Consider the following 20,554-nt stretch of genomic DNA (forward strand, 5'->3'; position numbering starts at 1 on the left):
GCTATTTTTTGCCGTGAAGCTAAAGTACTGTACAGCTCTAGCAATGGAGGCCTGAATAGCCCTGACTCATACATCTATTGTCTTGTGACCCTCTGTGTAGAAGGCTTTGTCCCTCCCCACTCTGTGCAAGCACCAATAATTTCTGGTTTTCTCTTTTTGCACAGTCTGGAATGGGTCTTCAACAAGTTTTGTCTTCTTGCCTCTCTATTTTTAATCCACTCAGCAGTAAATTTAGCTCTGATGGGGTAGATGCAGAAGGCTGTAAAGAATGAGACGTCAAGATGAGCCCCACTCAGATACACACTACAATGGGAATTCTCCTCCCCTCAATGTAACTGGACCCTCGAAATGTGCAAAAGGTCACATTTTACTACAGTTCCCATGCAAGAGGAAAGCTGATTTCAAGGAATTGCATGCCAGCAGCAGATTTGGGCCGGAACATGGTACTATTTTAAGTTGGAAATAAAAAGATGGTAATCATTTTAACAGAACATTAGCTTGCTTTCGGTCCAAGAGATGGAAGCTGCTGAAAAGGTTAGAGATGTGTTGAGTAAATACTTAAACCTGCCCAGTGGCATGCCAGCACAAAATCCAAACCCTGTTTGGCAGCACGCTGAGCTTCATATGTTATGTGGGCGCGAGAGGCATGCCCTGTTCCTCGGGACACTGTGTGACTTCCTACGAACACGATGAACCTGTAGTAACTGGAAATCATTGAGGCAAAAACACTCTGTGAACTGTTGGTTGTTTTGTTTATTTCATTCAACTTAACAAGGCAGAATTCCATGAACTATGCACAATAAATATAACTAATTAAATTAATAACACATAAAAACACCAGTTAGTGGACAAGTCTAAACATTGCATTGCCCTTTAAATTATAATAATAATAATCATAATAATAATAATAATAATAAACTGAAAAGTTTCCCTTTTGAGTTATCAAAGTGTCAAAGTCTTAAATACTATTAAATAAATGTGCTGTTAAAGAAATGCTTAGATTTGGTCAAATTTTCACAAGGAGTCCTTCAAGCCGAGAGTTCTGACTGGTCCACATCAGCATGGTCCAGTTCTCAGAGTCAACTGGGGTTCTCTGTCTGCTTTTCCCCTGTCCCGCGCTTGTGCTCACCACCATGTGCGCTCCTCCACTCACATGATCCAGTTTCCTGTAAAGGCTTCTTTCTCGGTAGAGAAAGGCGCAGTCATACATTGGAAATCCTGGAACCCAGACTGCTGAGTCACTCTTCCTTGGCCCATGATTTCGCCCTGACCTGGTAAATTTCTTGGAACGTTTTGCTTTTCCTTTTTTTTCTGCCCCTCCCGTCTCTCTCTCTCTCTCTCTGGGGCACTTTCCAAAGGAATCCAACACAGACATTAACACAGGCCTTGTGCAGTTACTTTTCTCCAATGCACACAATACATTAATATTCCAAGTGGTTTCATCGGTCGGGCAGGTTGATGACGGGCACCCACTGATCCAAACAGCGACTGTCTCTGCAGAATCTGTTCACTTTGCTCAGCGCGTGGTCCTTCCACGGTGACGACTGAGGATTCTGCAGGAGAAGGGGCAAAGCAGTTAACATCTGCTGATTTATGAAATGTGCAAACAGACTGAAATTGTTCAGGTTGCACAACCGCTGCTAGCAACATCTCGTTGCAAGCACCGACAATGACCTGAGTAATAAAACTGGCTCAGGGCAAAACAGCTCAGTCTGAGGGGAAGTGAGCAACATACAGCAGCGATAGTAAACAGACATGAGTAACGACACTTACAGTAACTAGAACGCAGTGCAGGTCCATGGGCTCGCCTCCAGGTTTCACTCCTCCAAGTATTTCTGCCAGGCGCCTGGTGTTGCTCACCCGCAGGATGTTGATGTCGTTCTCGCAGCAGAAAGCCTGGATTAAGGTGAAATGAATCTGGAGAGCCACATCCTCCTCATCGTCGTCTGTGGCCAGCAGACACAGCACCACATTGTCTGGATCCCTGAAAGCAGCAAAGAGAAAGAGCTGTGAGGAAAAGGGCTCACGTTTATGCACTGTAGATTTACCAGAGCTCAGGCTACAGGAGTTATTTTATGATTCACTTACGCGTTTAGTGACTTTGCTGCCTCATAGACTCCAACAGTGATGCAACCCTGAGGTAACGCAGAGCTCAGGACCTCCTCTAATGCTTTAGCCACCGAGTCCATCCTGAGGGGAGACATTGACATATTATTGAAAAACCAGCCAGAAAAACACACAAGAACACACGTCAACGCATTTCAGATATTAATAATGTTATTTTATTATATAATGGAAATGTTATTCACATGACATGACTGGTAGCTAATGATGTAACGTTGCATGTCCGATAGACACCGCAAGACTTAACAATAAGAATACTTGTGATATGACCCGGAGACAATGAGCAGGTACCGCTAACGCTAGCTGAAACAATAACTATACTAACGTTATAACTATAAAGTTAGCTTGACGTTAGCTGACCGTTGCACTTGTGTTAGCTGACGTTACAGTGTACGAGACCAACTATCACTGAATGGCAGTCAGAACAGACGATATGAGAGAAACCCCGCTTCAAACAGCAAGTAGCAGTTCTAAATAAAAACAGGTTAGAGCATTTGCATTTGCACCTAGAAGCGTTTTTAAAGCGTCTCAAAAAGGGTGAAATTCAGATCAAAAACAAGTTGCAACGAACGCAGAATCAGCGAGAGAAATGCAGGAAAGGTGCAAAAAGCAACACAAGCTAACCTTTCTGAAGAATTATCTCCACCGGTTTCTTCAAAAGTCATATTGCACATCCGAGCGGTTTGCTGTTGAACAATATCCAGAGCGAAACCCGACTGCTTCTGTGAGCTGAGACTCTCAGTGTGTGTCCGCCGAGTCCAATGTCTCCAGTAGTAAAAGCCTCTGTCACCACAGCTCATCTGCATAATAAACCGGTCCCACCGGTCACATGGACGCGCGGCTCTGTTTTCAGCCGGTCTTTGTGGATACAGCGATACCCTGTGGCCGTGACAGGTCACTGACAAATACAGGGAACAGTTCATCACTCATTAAAAGCTCTGACTCGAATTTAAGAGGAAATTACAGCAGCTTTAGATTTCCAGTAGCAGGAACCAGCACACACAAAGCCAAGTGATCAGAAGTGAGTCGTTAGGACTCTGCTATAGTGTTTGCATGTTGCAGCTCCAAATGAAATACTCAATACTCAAAAACGTTGTACTTGCTGATGTAATCTTGTCTCTCCAAACAGCTTATGCAATATAATCACAAAGTTATGTGTTGGGCTGGTTACTGAAAAAATTTAATTTATTACTCATTATTCTTTTCAAAAATAATATTATTGCTTTACTAATTAATCTCTGAAAACAGTAATTAGTTACACTAATAGTTATATTACTTTTCTATTACTCCCCATAAAATTGGTAATTGTGCCCTTTCTCTCCAAGGTTCAAATATATATGTATATATATAAAAAGCCTGTATAGCTGTCAGACTATTAGAAATACAATTTTAAAAGTGTTAGTTAACAGCTAACATATCCGACTCCAGCAAATGTATTATTATTATTATTATGGCATGTAGTGTAGTATGTTAATTTGTCATAAGCGTACACATTTCAGCGCACACATTTGTTTAGTTACCAGAATATAAAGAGGACATTTATGCAAAAAAAAAACAAAAAAAAAAACACGAATAGGCTATACACAAGAAGCTAACATTTAAAAACCATCTAAATGAGTGTATTACTTTAAAGATCATGAAATCATGTCTAATTTCAATATGCTTTTACGTTTATTTATATACAAAATATGGTTTTATATCTGAGAAGTTGTGCCTCAGTGTGCGCTTTGGTTGATGTTGTTGTATATGTACACAAAAAAGGCACAATTCTAATACATTATTGCTTTAGAAGAAATGGGTGTGAGGCAAGTATGTTTGTCTGCAGTGCAGGTCCAGTGTCCCATATGAAAGGTCAGTCTCTTCATTCACCCTGAGGTTGATACAAAATGAATGTAAAAGTTAGTGACAGGAAAGTATATCCACAGGATATTAGGATTAGAGCGCCTCTGCTGGCAACGTAACATAAACGCTTTTTTACTACAAGAGAAGTTCAGCCTCCAAGTTACCACTGACTAGGGATCAGTTTCCTTGCGGCCCCGTTGCACAGAAACATCACAGAAACCGACCGGAGACCAGCTCAACCGAATAACAGACTGCGCATCTTCCCTACCGGCAACGTGGCAGGACTCAACACTTAAATGTTTTTTCCACATGTAAGTAACAATCCGAGGACCCGGTCAGTAATGTCGGGACGAAGCAGAACAGGCTGACGGGATTTTATTTTGTTGGAGTCATCCTTAGAATGGACGTGATTTCCTCTTTTCCAGCTGTCGGCAGCTGTCAGAGCGCTCAGGGCGTGCTCCAATGTTTACTGTCCGAGCCCGGGAGACACACAGAGAGCAAACATTATGCACATTAATACCCTCAGTGACATGACTTTGATTTTTATAAAGTGTCCTTTGGTAAGTTTTTTCCTCTCATTGGGACACTCTCTGTAGCACTGGTCCCAGTTCAGCAGCAGCACATACTATATGGGCCACTGTATTTTGTGAACTTTATCCTCTTGTTATCATGTTGACTTGTTATCAGCTCATGTTGTGACTTCCCTGTGAAATGATGTGGCAGTAGTGGACGTACTTTGACTGCACCTCAGAGCTGTGAGGACCTAAACAAAAACACATTTCTTTGTGTGGATTTTACTTTGGAATAAGGGTCTCCTACAGACACAAACTCCTGCTCCCCAAGGTGTTAAGGTAGGCTCTTGTGTGAAGGGGTCAGCATGGATCACAGAGGTCACCCCCGGTCCGACTCTGGCCGTCACTCCCACAAAGCCAAAGACAAAGAGGACTACTACAGGTATTCTCAGCAGGATCGGGATCAGAGCTACCCACCACAGAACCCCAGAGACTGGGACAGGCACTGGGCTCATCCTGATGCCCGCTACAGGACTCATTTCACCAGTCCTCCTGCCAGACCAGAGCCGTATCCTTACAGCACTCAGCAGTATGCTTATGGCCATGGCTGTCCGGAACACCAAAGACCCCAGTCCAGGTGTGTGCAGTAACAGATCATTGGTGTTATTGTACGTACTGTGCCAAGGTGACTGCACCTAAATACAAGGAAGAAGTTAATAATAATATCAGTGTATATAATCATGCATGTTATAGTATGGTGCACTGATTTGGGGACAGTATGATGGTGCAAAAGCCCAGGTTCAAGTAAATCCATTAGGCTGAGCGCAGGGTGGCCTTCTGCTGTTCTGTGCATGCTGGGATACTCACCAGACACCTGTCGCTAAAAAGGAAGACAAAAGACAGGAGGAAATCTGATCACTCCAAAAAAAATCTCTATAGATGAGTGTTTCAGTACATTATGGTGCCGTCTTGATGGAAGGATTAACAGGTAAAGCAAATGAATCAATGCAATGATAAAACCAGAAGCTTTTTGTTTCCAGACACGGGTATGACTATCCACCTCCCAACCACTGGGACTACAGAGACAACTATGGTTATTATGACCAGGACTACTATAGAGGACAGCATGGACGACAAGGTACAGGGAAGACAACTGATACAACAAAGCTTTTTTTATTGGCAGAGTACTACACCCCATGTCTTGGTAAAAACTATAAATAAACTGATTAATTGGGCTGGTTAACTAACATTTTGAGATAATCGGCCATATATATATGTTATGTTATAATAATGCAGTTAAATTACATCTCTTCTGACATACTGTACTCCACCCTCCCTTGAACACCAGTCACGTTCTCAGACCAATGTATTTTTATGTTATATTAATTAATAAAACTCCATCTAAAACAATGTGTTACTGGCTAAGATAACTGTATATGTATATATAAGCCATATTGGTCGACCACTAAGATGGTACTTGTATGTTATTCTGATCATTAAGATGTTGGCCAGTGGGGTCCCCAAGAGTCCTGGAAGACGGACCACTACCATGACAGAACATACAAGCAGGAACATTCAGGGAGCTCCAACACTGAGGAGTACAGGTGAGCTGCAAGATTCCCCTTCTGTGAAAGTCAACCCCATAGTCACACTTCAGAGTAGAACACTGATCAATTAATTTGATCAATTCAAAGCCGTTGCTATGGTGTTATTGCACAACATTGCTCAAAGAAGACTTTGAAATTATACAGTGTTGTTTGTACATGCCTGTGCTATATGTTCTATCATGTTTTTCCACCAAATTAGCTCTGGTTCTTAAACTGGTTTTGTTCAACATTCTTGGAACCAGCCTGCGTTTCCACCAGCATAACCACTGAGGATGTGTCATCAACAGAGGGCGTTGGCACAATAACCTTTAGAATATGGCATGCCTACTTTGGTTCCCGAGGAAATCCGGCTATTATTTGGTTCCAACTGGGAACCAACTTTTTGGGTTCCTCATTACTATGTGCATGAACCAGAACAACACAGAACCAGTTCTGTGTTGATGGAAAATAAGTAATATTAAAGCCCCTACAAGGAACTTTCATTTTAGGCACCTGGACAAAAGTGGTAGTGTTATTAATTTTGTTTTGGTGCCAGTTATTATTCAGACAGCAGTGTCGTGTATCAGTTGGAGCTTGTGGACGGAGCTCTGACAGGTACCAGAATTATATGGTCTGTTACAGTAGTCCAGGAGACAAAAGATAATGGTAACTTAATGTAAATCTACAGAAAACAAAACTAACCCAGAAGTACTAAGATGAACTTCAGCTGTCAGTGAGCAGCAGTCTTTTGTGTGTTTAGTCAGACATAAACCCCACTGCAGTTTATAACTTTTCTAGTCCTAATTACACCTGCACTGTAGGATGTGTCTGTGTCCTATCTGCTCCTCAGTGTTGATAACAAGTGTACTTGTGTATTTACAGGTACAGGCTGAATTACGTATGTGTTGTAGCAGCAATAGAAAGTAGCAACCCTGATGTATATTTCTATTAAAATGAAATACGTTCTTTCAGGTATGACCAAGGGAGAGACAGCTCCCAGCATTACCTCAATGACTACGAGGATAATCCCTCCAGAGAGAATGAAGAGGTTTCCTCCTATTACATGGGGACATTAGAAAGTTCCAAAAACTCAGGGTTATCCTCCAGCAGCTATGAACTGAGTCAGTACATCAACGGAGCTGAACACAGTGAGCCCGTTCACATGTCTGCTGCAGGTGAGTGTACAGTTTCTCTCTCAGTGTCCACTTCACTCACTGTTTATCATGACACTCATTCCTTTGTGCTTCATATCTCCTCAGAGCACGGACCTGTGCATCAGGTGTCAGCTCCTCTGAAGTACTCAGTCCCTCATGCGGTAGCCAGCTTTGGGCCCGCAGGCCAGCTGATACGGGTCACTCCGGGCTTGTCCACACAGGAGAATGTCAGCCAGCTGGAAATCCACAGTCTGGAGGTGTGTTCAACACCACCCTGTGCTTATAACTTTATTACATTTTCTTCTTTTTAACCACTAATACTGTATTCTTGGATAAAACCTTTGAGAAATTATTTTTGTCTTTATGTTTGGACAGGTCATTCTGAGTGACACAAAGGAACAGCAGGAGATGAGAACCTTCCCAGGACCTTTAACCAGGTATTGCTTCGTCATTTGTTATGCAATTCTGAAACTGAAAATGCTCACCACTTAATAATCTTAAAATTAGGGTTGATGCCATTTTCTCCATTGGTGTACATTCTACTGAACACATCTGAAATTTGTATTAGTCATGTGTGACTTGCAAAGATTATTTTTTAAATTCAACCTTTAAATGTTGGCTTTTGTAGGGAAGATTTGCACAAAGTCGATGCTATAGAGTTTGCCCACCAGAGGGCAGGTGCCTGCATGAGAGCTGACAAGCTGCATGATAAGAGCTCTGCTGCCCTCTTGTGGAATCTACTGATACTGCTCTGCAGACAGAATGGAGTAAGTGTATCATCTTGTTATTATCATCTTGTTGTTGTTATGATATGTAGAAATAGTACACAATAGGCTTAACATCAAATTAATTATTAGTTTTTTTTCTGATACAGTTATTACATAATTTCTATTGTTTCAGCAAATAGTTGGCTCAGATATCGCAGAGCTGCTGATGCAGGGCTCACATTCAGATGGAAGCTGGGAGTCAGATGCTCCCACGCTCATTGACTTCAGTGATGCCACAACTGCTGAAGCACCACCTAGCAAAGGAGACGACCTGCTCACAGGAAATTGGAGCAGCTTCAGCTCTGAGACCTCTGAGAAGGCCCTGCAGAGCTACACCCAACTGCTGCTGGGTGGAAGAAAGAAGGTTTTCACCTTTTTAACGCTCTTATTTAGTTATTTACCACAATGTAAAAATATACCATTACAGGTTAGGTCTTTTGAATTAAAATTCTACTGAAAAGTTCAGAACTATTGTCAGCTAACTGTGCGTAAAGGTGCCATGGTTGTTTATCCCCTCACTCTTTCCCATGTGGTTTCCAGGAGGCCTTGGAGTCAGCAATGAGCAGTGGCCTGTGGGGGCATGCGCTTTTCCTAGCCAGCAAAATGGACAACAGGTCCTATACCACTGTACTAAACAGGTGAGAAAAGCAATCTGAGACATGACAGCTGCAAGAAATCAGTACACAACTCTACACACGGGCGGTAATTTGTGAAGAAATGCTCCCTCGGACTAAACTTAGATACTTAGGACCTGCTTTAAACTTCTGTTATAGCAACAAGGAAATGTGGCCAGTGTTTCCATCACTTATATTTGAAGTATATTCCCAGCTTCCTGTGCGTTAGTTTTAGTCAAGCCCCCAGGAATGCAGCTGAGCTGTGAACTGATGTCCTGGTGTAGTGCCCTCTGTTCATTACGTGACATTTCCCTATACACAGTCATGGGAAAAAGAAAATTGGATCCACTCAGTCCAATAACATTTGGAAAGTCAAGAAGAGTCGTGTGATTAAATCTAAATGATTAAATCTGAAACTAGGTTGGTAGGTCCACCCTTTTGGTACAGACTGAACTAAACTATTGGATTGATTGGCATGATATTTTGTACTGACCTTCATGGCCCCCACAGGATGAATCCTACTGGCTTTGGTCATCCCCTGACTTTTCCTCTAGCACTACCACAAGCTTGACATTTGTGGTTTTGGTTGAAATGTCTCGACGACTATTGGACAGATATGACATTTAGCACAGACATTCATTTCCCGATCAAGATAAAGTGTAACAGCTTTGGTGATCCTCTGACTTTAAATCTATTGCCATCATCAAATCTTTGGTTTATGACTAAATACCAACCATGTCCCACCAGCCCCAGCTTTACTTTGTGTCTAGTGCTAATTAGCAATAGCATGCTAACAGACTAAACTAAAAGGGTAAACATAGTAAACATTGTTTATTTGTGGAACTTAACATAATCATACAAAAATGTATTTGAGATGTGGATCTGACAATTTTATTGGAATAACTGCATCAGTATATACTGTACTGAACATATGTTAAAACAACTCAGTTATGGAGACTATAATAGAAGAAGCAATGAACTCCTGTAGCATTTGTCTGCAGTCATAACTGAGGGAGGAGGACTCACATATGCTTCTACTTGTGACTTGTGTAGCACATGGCAAGGAACAGGACAGGACATCTACTCTATCCAATGAGTTCTGTGTCCAAAAATAATGGCCTTCATTTAGAAGGAAGGTAATTACACTTATGAAAACAAGAAGAGATTAGACCTCTGGAACACTTAAACACAGCCTCCTGTTCGTAAACCCTTTTAAGATAAAGAAAATAATATTAGTTTTCTATCTTTAGATGAAGCTATTGATGTGATATGGTGTGTTTATTGGTGCTATTTATTTATCAAATATGGATAACTATTTTTTAATTATTTCTTTGAGCTCACAGAATGTCTGTCAGAGTTTATCTTTATCTTCTAAATTATTTATAATTTGCAGTAGGTCATCTTATTACAGTACATAACAGACCATTAACACCAAATAATCTGGTTTGACATACAACAAGCTCAATTAATGCCCTTCAGTCTCTGCATCAGTCAGAGAGGAGTGGTCCATTTTCAGCAGGAGAACTGTGCTGAGTGAGGACTATATCACTAAATTACAGATTCTGTGAGCTATTTCTCATGAAACCCAATCCATTTTTTTTTACGGACAGACTATTTTGGCAGCACCAGTATCTCCCATGTAGCATACTGTATGGCCTCTCATGACACTAGACTCTAGAGGAATGTGTGGGGGAGGGTTGAGGGTTTTAGCACAGTAGCTCTGCTGCTAGCCTGTACTAAAGCCTCAGTTAAGACGTGCAATGAAAAAAAAAATGCTCTTTTGGCAGGTTTACGGGCCAGCTAACGGCCAGTGATCCCCTCCAGACTCTCTTCCAGCTTCTGTCTGGGAGAATCCCTGCTGTAGCTGCGGTAAAACATCCAGAAACTCTTCACACATGTGAATCGTGACAATTTCAGTTATTGTAGCTGTAGCTTATAATCCAATAAGAGCTTTGATAGCGATGTTCTGTGTGCTCAGGGCTGTGGAAATGAAAAATGGGGAGACTGGACGCCCCATCTGGCTGTTATGCTCTCCAATGAGACAGGAGATCCCGCCGTCCAACAGAAGGCCATCGTCACCATGGGAGACTCTCTCGGTATAGACACATTGATAGACTAACAGGTAGGTTCGGCACAGATATGGGAGCTGATTGCTTTGTGTTACTCTTGCCTGTGCAGCCTCCAAAGGCCTCTTACATGCCGCCCATGTGTGCTACCTGACAGCCAGCGTTCCCTTCGGGGTGTTCACGCAGAAAGCAGACAGACTGGTGCTTCTAGGCAGCAGCCACAGGTAAGCGGTCCTCGATGCCATTCATCAGTTTAGTTGCCGTCCATGTAGTCCTAATTTTGTCTGAATGTTTGCAGAGGGTATCTCACTTACTGTGTATTTGTCTTTGGTGTATCCTTGCCTCTTCTTTAGGCAATCCTTTGAATACTTTGCCACAAACCCTGCCATCCAGTGCACCGAGTTGTATGAGTACAGCCAGACACTTGGGGGCAAATGCTTTTCAATACCGTCCTTTCAGGTAGCTTCCATTTACACCAGATTTCTACAAACAATTTTAGAAATTATACAATTATTCTGATAAAGGGGCATGTGAGGCTGAATGTTGCTGCGTTGTGGTCAGGTATATAAGTTCCTCTATGCCAGTCGACTGTTGGACTGTGGGCTTGCATCACAGGCCTTTCATTACTGTGAGGTGGTGGGACAGGCCATCCTCAGGCAGAGGGAGCCTTTCTTTGTGCTGACTGGAGAGGTTATTAAGGTATTCACACATCCTACTATACACACATACCTATCATACATACATGTAATCAAAGTAATTAGGTGTGTATGAGTTCAGTTCTACAAAGATGTACTGTATGTATGTTATGTGTGCAGCTGTCAGAGAGGCTGAGACACTCGGAGGGTCAGTTCAGTGAAACAGGGGTTAGCGGAGCCGAGCAGGAACCTGACTGGCTGAAACAGCTCCGTGCAAGGTACCACAGTATTCAGGTGGGTGCTCCAGACCAGCATTTCAGAAAATTGTCTAATATTAAGGAAAAATATGAAAATGAGATATAACTTTTTTGTTTAAGATGTTCAGAAAATACAGTAATCTTAACCGGTTAGATAGAACAATGCTTCTTTATTCCCCCACAACACTGCTTGGAACGTAGTAATGACATGTTGTAGTTGGTGTAGTCCTTTTGAATGCAGGTCTATAAAATAAGTCTGTTTCCTGCCGTGTGTGAAGGCAATGTACATATCCAGCATGTGGTCTAGTTTAGTTGGAAAGCTGCTGGATAAGAGCTTAGATATGTGCTTGCACCTCTAAAATTCTCTGTCCACAGATAGTCAGTACACCATACCTTTGTATTTATAATAAAAACTGCACACAATCCCTGCCCCCCAGATGCTACGTGTGTGCTATACTGGCTGCTGGTTTAGCGTTCTGGTACTTTCATTCTTACCAATTCAAGCACTGCCCCACATGCACAAGCAGTGGAGGTACAGGGATTGCCATAAAACTCTCATCGTTTCCAGACGACATATCCCATTGATTTAGGTGATCCCCTGACTATTCCTCTAGCACTGCCATGAGGTTGACGTTTGTGTTTTTTAGTGAGATGTCTCCACAACTTTTGATTTTGTTTCCTTAACTTTTCGTCTAGTGCCACCATTTGCATTTGCTTTATGACCAAATACTTGCAAAATAAATGACATTCCCATCATCCTCAGCTCTACTTTTGTTTAGTGCTAACTAGCAAATGTTAGCATGTTCCATGTTTGTTTGTTTTTATTATACCTGCTAAACATCAGCATGTCAGCACTGTCATTGTGGGTATGTTAGCGTGCTACAGAATTGCTGTGCCTAAGTTCAGCCTCATGGAGGTGCTGTAGACTCTTGTTCAGACACTAAATCTATATAAAGTTTAAATGTGTTATTTTACTCAGACCGGGAGTTACGACTGTACTGAAACATACCAGCAGCCACTTCCTGAGGGAAGTGCTTTGGCCCACGAGGATGGAAAAGTGTGCTTAGGTAATTTCTAATCTTCTTATTGCCTCAAACGATGCACTGTGTGCCCTGTTTCCTACTAGAGAGCAGTGTCTGCCTCTGCTTTCTTGTACGTCTGCTATGACTACTCTTAATGATACTTCAGAATGTTGCTTTCATTTTAATTTTCCTACAGAACCAGACTTGGATGACCTAAGCCGTGACATCCAGAGTCCAGAGCCTGAACTCCTTTATTACAGAGGCACAGAGGATCAAGAAAGCCCTGAGCATCGGGTTGAAGGACACACTGAGGAAATGACGTTGTCGTGGGACGTTAGTGGAGCTCAGGACCGGTACACAATCTGCAGCAACATGCCTTATTCACCCTAACTACATACTGCAACATCTTACTGCATGCGTGATATCCAGTCCTAATGAACCCTGTTATGTCATCATTCTCTCCCTGTTGCTCTGTCTAGGCCACTTGCCAATTGTCCAATGCCAGTACCGATGGTTTATGCTCCCCCAGGGCCCACAGTGGCTGCGAGCCAAGACTTCAGTTATCATAACACAGATAGTGCTGAAGTCAGAACTGCCCCGCCACATTGTCCTCTGAGTAATCTGCCATCAGCAGCAGAGAGTGAGAACCCCTAATGTCAGACAGCATTCATTCCTTTCTCTATTCAGACATTTATTATGGGCTGTAGAGTCAGCGTGCGTGTGATATTTTGATTTCATTTCTCCTACAGGGGCTCGGTTATCCTCTGGAGCAGGCACAGTGAGTGTTGTTGATGTCTGTAATATTTTGTACTGGTAAAAAAGCAAGGAACATAAACAAGATTAATGTTGATTGATTAATTGAATTTGTTGCTAAAAATTACAATATTTTTACTACTGTAAATAGCATATTTCAAGATTTGAACAACCAAAGAGCTAATAGAATAATGGCCAAGCATCAAGAAAACACTGAATTTGACAACAAACATATTAATTTGATTGTTAGAAAATAAAAAATACCGACAGAGAATTGTAAAAATGTAGGAACCACTGGTATTAAGCATTGGAAAATATTTCCAAAAAGTTACCTGGATGTGTGTCGTCACCTGTATTTGCCTTTGAAGATGGGGGGTCAGATGCTGGAAGTCGGCATCAGTCATCATCACATCCCCCAAGGTTTAGAGGCCTCCGAGCAGATCGACAAGCCTCCTAAACAGGTGGGTGGAGCCCCTGTCAAGTTGACATCTGTGAAACCACATTACAGTCATTTAACACGTGACACATTTTCTCTGTGTTTTACGCAGAGCGCCAAGGCAGGATGGTTCAGTGGTTGGTTCAAATCAAAACCCAAAGATGTACGAAAGGAGAGTTCGGAGCAGGGAAGCCCAGCTCAGACAGTAAGAGTCAAGTCCATATACATCTATATGTTCCGTTTTCGATTAGGTGATGTTAAGATATATATTTTTGTATGTTTTCTCAGGTGTTACCACCTACTACTGGTGTCTGCCCTCCTCCCCCGCCTACCATTGTCTCTCCTGGCATGTTTCCATCCCAGCCTTCCCCTGCAGAGATCAATCCCTTTTCAAGGAAAGCAGGTAAATTATTTTAACAATGTTTTTTAATTGTCAGCCTTGATACATTTTTAAGAGATTCCAACTGGTCAAATCATAAACATGTTGTTGACAAGTTCCATATTCTCCTTGTTAATGTTATTAATGTCAGGGACATCAGAGGTCACTGACCGTTCTATTCTGTGTTACTGCCATTAACAGTTGCTGACCAGCGTGTCCTGTTTCAAATTTTGGCTGAAGCAAATGATATGCAGCTTACATTCTTTTAGCCCTGAAATCTAAAACATTGGCAATGATTTTGGCTGCCACTGATGACATTTTACCTAGATTAAAACTATGCAAATATGATAGTATTCTATAAATATCAATGTCTTCTTTATAGGCCAGCAGCTGGGGTAGAAACCACTTGCCTGTATCAGGTAAATTAAGTTACTTGAAGATAAATGTCTGTACCATATTTAAGGTTTTTAAAGGATTTCCTATTAACTACTTTGAATTGTGTTTGTAGGTTCACTGACACCACTAAAACCAAAGTGGGGACACCTAGCATTAACAGTTCCTAAATGAGAGCTTCACCTGAGCTTGGTGAACACCAGTAAGAGCCAAACCGCTCCCTACTGCCCACATTTCTTTTTTAAGGATGCCCTTTAAAAACCCCCAGCTTGTTCACCATCACGTTGCATATTAGATACAGAAATACTCTGGATGTATTGGCATAGTAACTCATATTGCAGCAACTGAAACAGCTGAAGTGTACTTCCCAAAAGCTGACAGTGGGGAAATTAGCAGTGGACGCAGGACATATTTGGGGAAAGGGATATCTTAATTGACCCCAATGACCATTTATGTATGAGGGATGTGACTTGGAGCTGTAGTGCGGCTGAAAAAACTTTGGAACTGCAACTGTGACCAAAACTGCCCACTGGGTACTGGATTTCAGCAGACTCTCGCAGCTCAAGTCACCCATAAATGATTATCCATGTGTTGTGTGCGGCACGAGAATCAGCTAGATTGTAGTTATATTTAGGAGTACATATAAATCTATAAAGCTTAATCTTCTTTTATAAAAGGTCTACTCACACACCGGACCAATGTATGGGATTTAGAGGTGTCTAGCAGTGTAGTTGCAGATTACAACGCCCTCGCCTCACCCTCCTGTCCCAAACTATGGTGGCCATGAAAATGCAAAACACCCTATTTAGGGCCGTTCGGGCTGTTATACAAACATGGCGGTTCAACATGGGGGAATCTGTAGAATAGGACCCGCTCCCTCTGTAGATAAATATAGCTCATTCTAAGAAAACAAAAACACAATTCTTATTTTCAGGTTATTATACACTAATGTTAGCATACTTACAAATATATTCCATTTCTGCCAATAGATCCTCCTAAATGTTGAACACTGGATCTTTAAACACAATTAAATGGTTAAAACACATAAGTGAGATCACTGTAATGTAACCCTATGCTGTGGTCATTATTAGCCTCACAGATGCCATCTTTAATCTTTCAAGCTGAGGCACAGTTTGTAGCCTGACTTTGCTTGTAAATGATGGCACATTGTGAACCATATCTTATTGTTTTAACCATCTGTAAAGTGGAACAGTTTAGTTCTAATCATATAAAAAGAAATATATATATATATACAGGGAAAAAAAGGAAGAATGTATTCTCACATCATCATGCTGCCCAAGATGGATGATACCACATGGTGGGAGAGGAAAGGGGGTGGTTGGGAAAGACCCCTGCCATACAAACATCCAACACGCTCTACAACCTCAGCTAGCAGATTATTTTAGGATCAAACTGTTTATGTGCTGATGATAGTTGCAATGCTTTCATCTGAGAAAGGGCTTTATTAATAGTTCTATTATATAAATGTTTGTGTGACCACAAAGCTAGCGTTGGCTCTTTAAAATGTATATAAAACACAGTAATATATACTTTGGGCATATATTTTAGAAGTAGAATCTTTTTATGACTGTGTTTGTGATTTTGACTTCTTTCATATGGCTTTGTGCTTTATGCATTATGTCTATGCTTTTTTGTATCTCTGTACCAGCACATGAAATGTATTAATTACCAATTTATCAGTGCAATTTTGCCTAAATAATTTCTCAGTATTATAAAATGTTAAAAGCTGTATCCATAGTCTTTATATGGTTGTTTTTTTATGACGTTCCACTCTGATAATGATGAAATAAAAGTCACATATTGAATAAATAAATCTTGCCATAGAATAGCTGGGATTCCAAGCGGGGCCTCTCACTTAATCTAGAACAAGTGACAACACGGCAGGTGCCGTCTCCTTTTACCATTAGTCTGCAGTTGCCAAGTGTGAGTGGGACACATTGGCCTAGGAATTAAGCTCACCCCGACAACCAGGATCTGAGTCACCATTTACTGCCTGCCAATAACATATATAGAGCATAAAGGCATTCAGAACACACAAAAAGACAGTTTCAAGTAGCATCCCAAAAATCTCTCCTAGTAGTGTGATAGAGGCATGTTCCTCTTTTGTCAGATATGTAACTTCATCATTATCCTAATTTTCTAAACTTTGTTGTTGCATAAATTTGATGTGTCTTTATTGTTTTAAATGATTCCTCAGAAAGCAAACATTATTAGTTAAAAAATGAAATAAAAGGGGCTGATGACTTTATTTTATTACCATTTAGTTGAAACTTTTATTGAGCTTCATCTTCAAACAATGTTTTTTAACACTACAGGTTTGCAATGTTGTTTCCCGTTTATCCACTGCATGCTCAGGTTTGAAAGACCCTCATACAAACCAAACATGCTTGTTGTGCGTGGCAATCAAAAAGATCAAAAAGAACCACAGACTTAAAACTGACATTATATGCATACTGAAATTAAAAGAAAAATAATCAGACATAACGCATTTAAAGATTTGACTTACAAGTGCTTTTTTGGGGGTAATTAATCTCACCAAATTACACAGCGGGTGCTGCTGTAGTAACTCACCTATGCAGTCACAGCCTTTAGGCTTACTTCTGCACTTTTATCACTCTCCTTGAAAAAGACCTTATTTGTGTTTTCACCCCTTCTTGGTGTGATATTTCTGATTGCATATGATGAAGCTGGTATGTTCATAATGAAAATTAAGCTACAGAACCTAAACTGTAAAACCACATATCAAACAAAACACCCATCATGGAAATAGCTGTACTGTCAAACACAATGACGAATAATGAAGATAAACGTGTACTAACTTCTAGTCAACTGGCCAAAAAAGGCAATGGCTGATTATCAAGCTTCCCTGAACCATTACAACTCTTCTGGTCTATTAATGTGGTCAGAGTAATGTGCCTCGGGAGTTGTCTCCCAAGTTATAAACACGTTAGAGAACTTTTCTTTTTATAGCTATTGCTGCCTGTGCGTCAAGAAAAAATGTATCAAATCTACCCGCAATTTACCGGAAAATAAGAACAGCCTGCATCTGAGAATGAATGAATGTATTTGTGTAATTGTTACTTGTTGTGTATAGCAGGCAATGGTGGGTTGAGAACGCTATGCTGTCCCCCCATCTCTTTGGACAATATAATGTAGCAGTGTCCCATCCTCAGTACTGGTTATCTGTCATCTACTGTATGTTTGGCAAATGTCACTGATTCTAAAGTTGAGGATTTGGAACTGTGTGTGTCAATTAATTCAGGGTGGTGAAGTGATGGATCGTTACCACCAGGTTCAGACTGACCAGGCATGCTACATCATCAGTAACTTTTCATCATGATAAACCATGATGCATTTTTTAAATCCTAAGTGGCAATGTTGGGCTTATTCTTAACTGTGTCTATATTCTTAAGGCTCTTGTGTGGTCTTACATATTACACCATTAGGCTGTCAGCTCCTGATGCTGTGCTGGAGGCAGTTTTTATCACACAACACTCACGAGAACCAAGCACCATGGGGAAAGAGGGTGCGTGAGTAACAAGTTTTAAAACTCATAAGGTGCAATTATCATAAATACATACCTTAACATAAACAACCTGGTGCCCTATGACCTTGAATGGATCCGACGCGTCTGAAACTGAATATTTGAAAGAAATTATACCTCTGCATTTGGATATACAGTGGCAAACTGAGTGAAGAGTACTGGCACAGTGATGGATGTTTTCAGTACCTGTCTTTAAACACATTCAGGCATTCTTGTGGTTCATAATATGCTGTGCAAGCTTTGAGGCACACTGGAAGGATTTGTCACACTGCACGCAGACAAAGATCCTCCCAGCACAGGATTGCTCCTGGTGAAGCTTCAGTGTGGCTAGGTGGCTAAAGTTCTTGCTGCACCCTGTGCAGCTGTGCGGTTTCTCCTTATTGTGGATGTACTGGTGACGAACGAGGCGGGAAGCCATGGCAAATGCCACGCCACACTCTGGGCACTTGTGGGGCCGCGCTCCACTGTGGATGGCCTCATGCTCTGTCAAGTTGGAGGACTTTGTGAAACACTTGGAGCACACAGAGCAGACGTACGGACGCACTCCTGTGTGGATCTTCTGGTGCTCTGCCATACGACTGGCCAGAGCAAAGGCCTTCCCGCAGTCGGGGCAGGAGAACGGCCTTTCTCCCAGGTGCTTACGCTCATGGCGCTTGAGGGAGAGGGGTTTATTGAAGGTCTTGCCACAGTGCGTGCATGGGAAGGGCTTGTTATTAGTGTGCATGTTCCGCTCGTGCTTTCGCAGGTCTGAGGAGCGAATGAAATCCTTGCCACAAGTGTCACAGACATAGGGCTTTTCACCAGTGTGTGTGCGGATATGCTTGCGGTAATCTGAGGACCAGATATAGGTCTTCACACAGAAGGGGCAGTGATATGGTCTTTCGCCTGTGTGTAGACGCTTGTGCTGCTGCAGCGTTCCCTGGTGAGAGTAAGCCTTGCCACATATATCACACACATGTGGCTTGAGGCCAGAGTGTGTCTGTAAGTGACTCTGTAGGTTGCAGAACTTCTTGAAAGCCCAGTGGCAGCGTGTGCACTTGAAGGGACGCTGCTCTGTGTCAACTCCACCGCGTTTTTTCATCGCTACCAGAAGACGAGGGATCTTGTCGTCTTCACACTTTTTAAGAGATTTCTTGACAGGACAACTGTTTACATTCTTCTTTTTGGTCTCATTCCCACCTCCACCAGGAGAATATTCCTCAGCATTTAGCTCTTTGAGCTTAGGTGTCCTGTGTTTGACTGACGCATCACTTTGTATCTTATTGTTCTTGAGGTATTTAGAACAGTTCCTTTCCTTTTGTGCAGCGTCCAAGAGCACCTCATTAGATCCATTTTTATTATTTTTCTCAATATATTTAGTGCATTGTAACAATTCTTCACTGCTGCTGTCTTCATCATCATTAAGTCCTGTTTCCTCTCCCGGTGAGAGCTCAGCAAACTTCTCTACAAGAGACCACTTTGGTGTTAGAGGGTTCAGATAAAGGATTCCAGTGTCACTGCTCTCCGAAAACGAGTTCATACCTACAAAAATGCCACCAAATGAAGAATCAGTCTTCACATTGTTCGTGTTGATTGAGATCTGTCCATCTGGGAGAGAAGGAGTGACACAGTGCCTTTCTTGATGTTTCTTTTTACTTATCTTTCCAACAACTGCCCTGTCAGACATCCCTGGGGAGATCTCATCAGCCATGGTCCCTTGGGAAGTGAGGCACGAAATCATCTGCATGAGTTTTGGGCTGTTCAGGGAATTGCTGTACCTCCTTATAAAGACCTGAAATATAAAAATACCCAGAGCATGTTATTACCACTCTCATCTAAGCCTAATGGGTCTTTATCACAACTTTATATGCTACTTTGCTGCTGCCTGCATTCACCAGTATGTAACAGCTATATTCTTCACATAACTTAGCACCTTGCAGTAATATGACACTTCAGCACATGTTCCTCCAGAGATTTTTGCTTCCCATTAAAACAAAACGCAATCAGTCGACCTCATGAATTTGAGGACTACTCACCCTCCGCTGTCTCTCCGTGCGGGTCAGGTGCAGGAGAGGCCACAGAGATATACTAGCCCCGGGTCTAGTATATCTCTACGGGAGATGTCCATTGGCGTTAATGGGCGGAGTTTGGCAGCAGTCGTCTCTGGGTCAGCATCTATCCTGCAAGTCAGCACTGCAATGATACCCTAACGGTCTGGCTCAGCTTACCTTTCACTGACTTAGTTTACTACCCGTTTGTATATAGCCCCTTGAGTAGGTTACACAGTCAGTATCAGAGATTTAGAAAAGAAAAAAGAAAGACATGTTGTTAACCTTGTGTTAGCTTAAGTTAACTGTTAGATACTTGATAACGACGTCATTACGTTTCTTGTATTCCTTACAGTACAGCTCTAAAGGCAAATGTATCTTTATCTTATCTTTATCTATCTTTTCGGGGGGGGGGGGTTATT

General features: G+C 41.8%; 3 protein-coding genes across 3 annotated transcripts; 1 reads left to right on the forward strand and 2 right to left on the reverse strand.

Moving 5' to 3' along the window:
• Positions 1-733: 733 nt before the first annotated feature.
• On the reverse strand, positions 734-4,008 carry gadd45ab (growth arrest and DNA-damage-inducible, alpha, b). The gene is made up of 4 exons (XM_035653105.1): positions 2,749-4,008; positions 2,089-2,190; positions 1,774-1,984; positions 734-1,553 (listed from the first exon to the last, which is right to left on the reverse strand). The coding sequence occupies exons 1-4, from the start codon at positions 3,045-3,047 to the stop codon at positions 1,440-1,442; spliced, it is 726 nt and encodes a 241-aa protein (XP_035508998.1). The 5' UTR covers positions 3,048-4,008; the 3' UTR covers positions 734-1,439.
• An 800-nt stretch (positions 4,009-4,808) lies between these two features.
• sec16b (SEC16 homolog B, endoplasmic reticulum export factor) lies at positions 4,809-16,624 on the forward strand. Its single transcript, XM_035653106.1, has 24 exons — positions 4,809-5,115; positions 5,519-5,616; positions 5,980-6,082; positions 7,037-7,239; positions 7,324-7,475; positions 7,594-7,655; positions 7,847-7,985; positions 8,119-8,349; positions 8,526-8,623; positions 10,387-10,468; positions 10,578-10,695; positions 10,778-10,889; positions 11,019-11,124; positions 11,227-11,364; positions 11,481-11,594; positions 12,537-12,624; positions 12,776-12,932; positions 13,059-13,219; positions 13,329-13,357; positions 13,701-13,793; positions 13,881-13,973; positions 14,057-14,171; positions 14,530-14,566; positions 14,656-16,624. The coding sequence occupies exons 1-23, from the start codon at positions 4,844-4,846 to the stop codon at positions 14,544-14,546; spliced, it is 2,781 nt and encodes a 926-aa protein (XP_035508999.1). The 5' UTR covers positions 4,809-4,843; the 3' UTR covers positions 14,547-14,566; positions 14,656-16,624.
• A 171-nt stretch (positions 16,625-16,795) lies between these two features.
• On the reverse strand, positions 16,796-20,036 carry znf648 (zinc finger protein 648). Its single transcript, XM_035653104.1, has 2 exons — positions 20,018-20,036; positions 16,796-19,876 (listed from the first exon to the last, which is right to left on the reverse strand). Exon 2 carries the CDS (start codon positions 19,829-19,831, stop codon positions 18,308-18,310), a length of 1,524 nt encoding a protein of 507 aa, XP_035508997.1. The 5' UTR covers positions 19,832-19,876; positions 20,018-20,036; the 3' UTR covers positions 16,796-18,307.
• Positions 20,037-20,554: the final 518 nt, after the last annotated feature.

This window comes from Morone saxatilis, unplaced genomic scaffold (assembly GCF_004916995.1).
Source record: "Morone saxatilis isolate NCDOM2014 unplaced genomic scaffold, NCSU_SB_2.0 Contig12, whole genome shotgun sequence".
NCBI classification, from domain to species: domain Eukaryota; kingdom Metazoa; phylum Chordata; class Actinopteri; family Moronidae; genus Morone; species Morone saxatilis.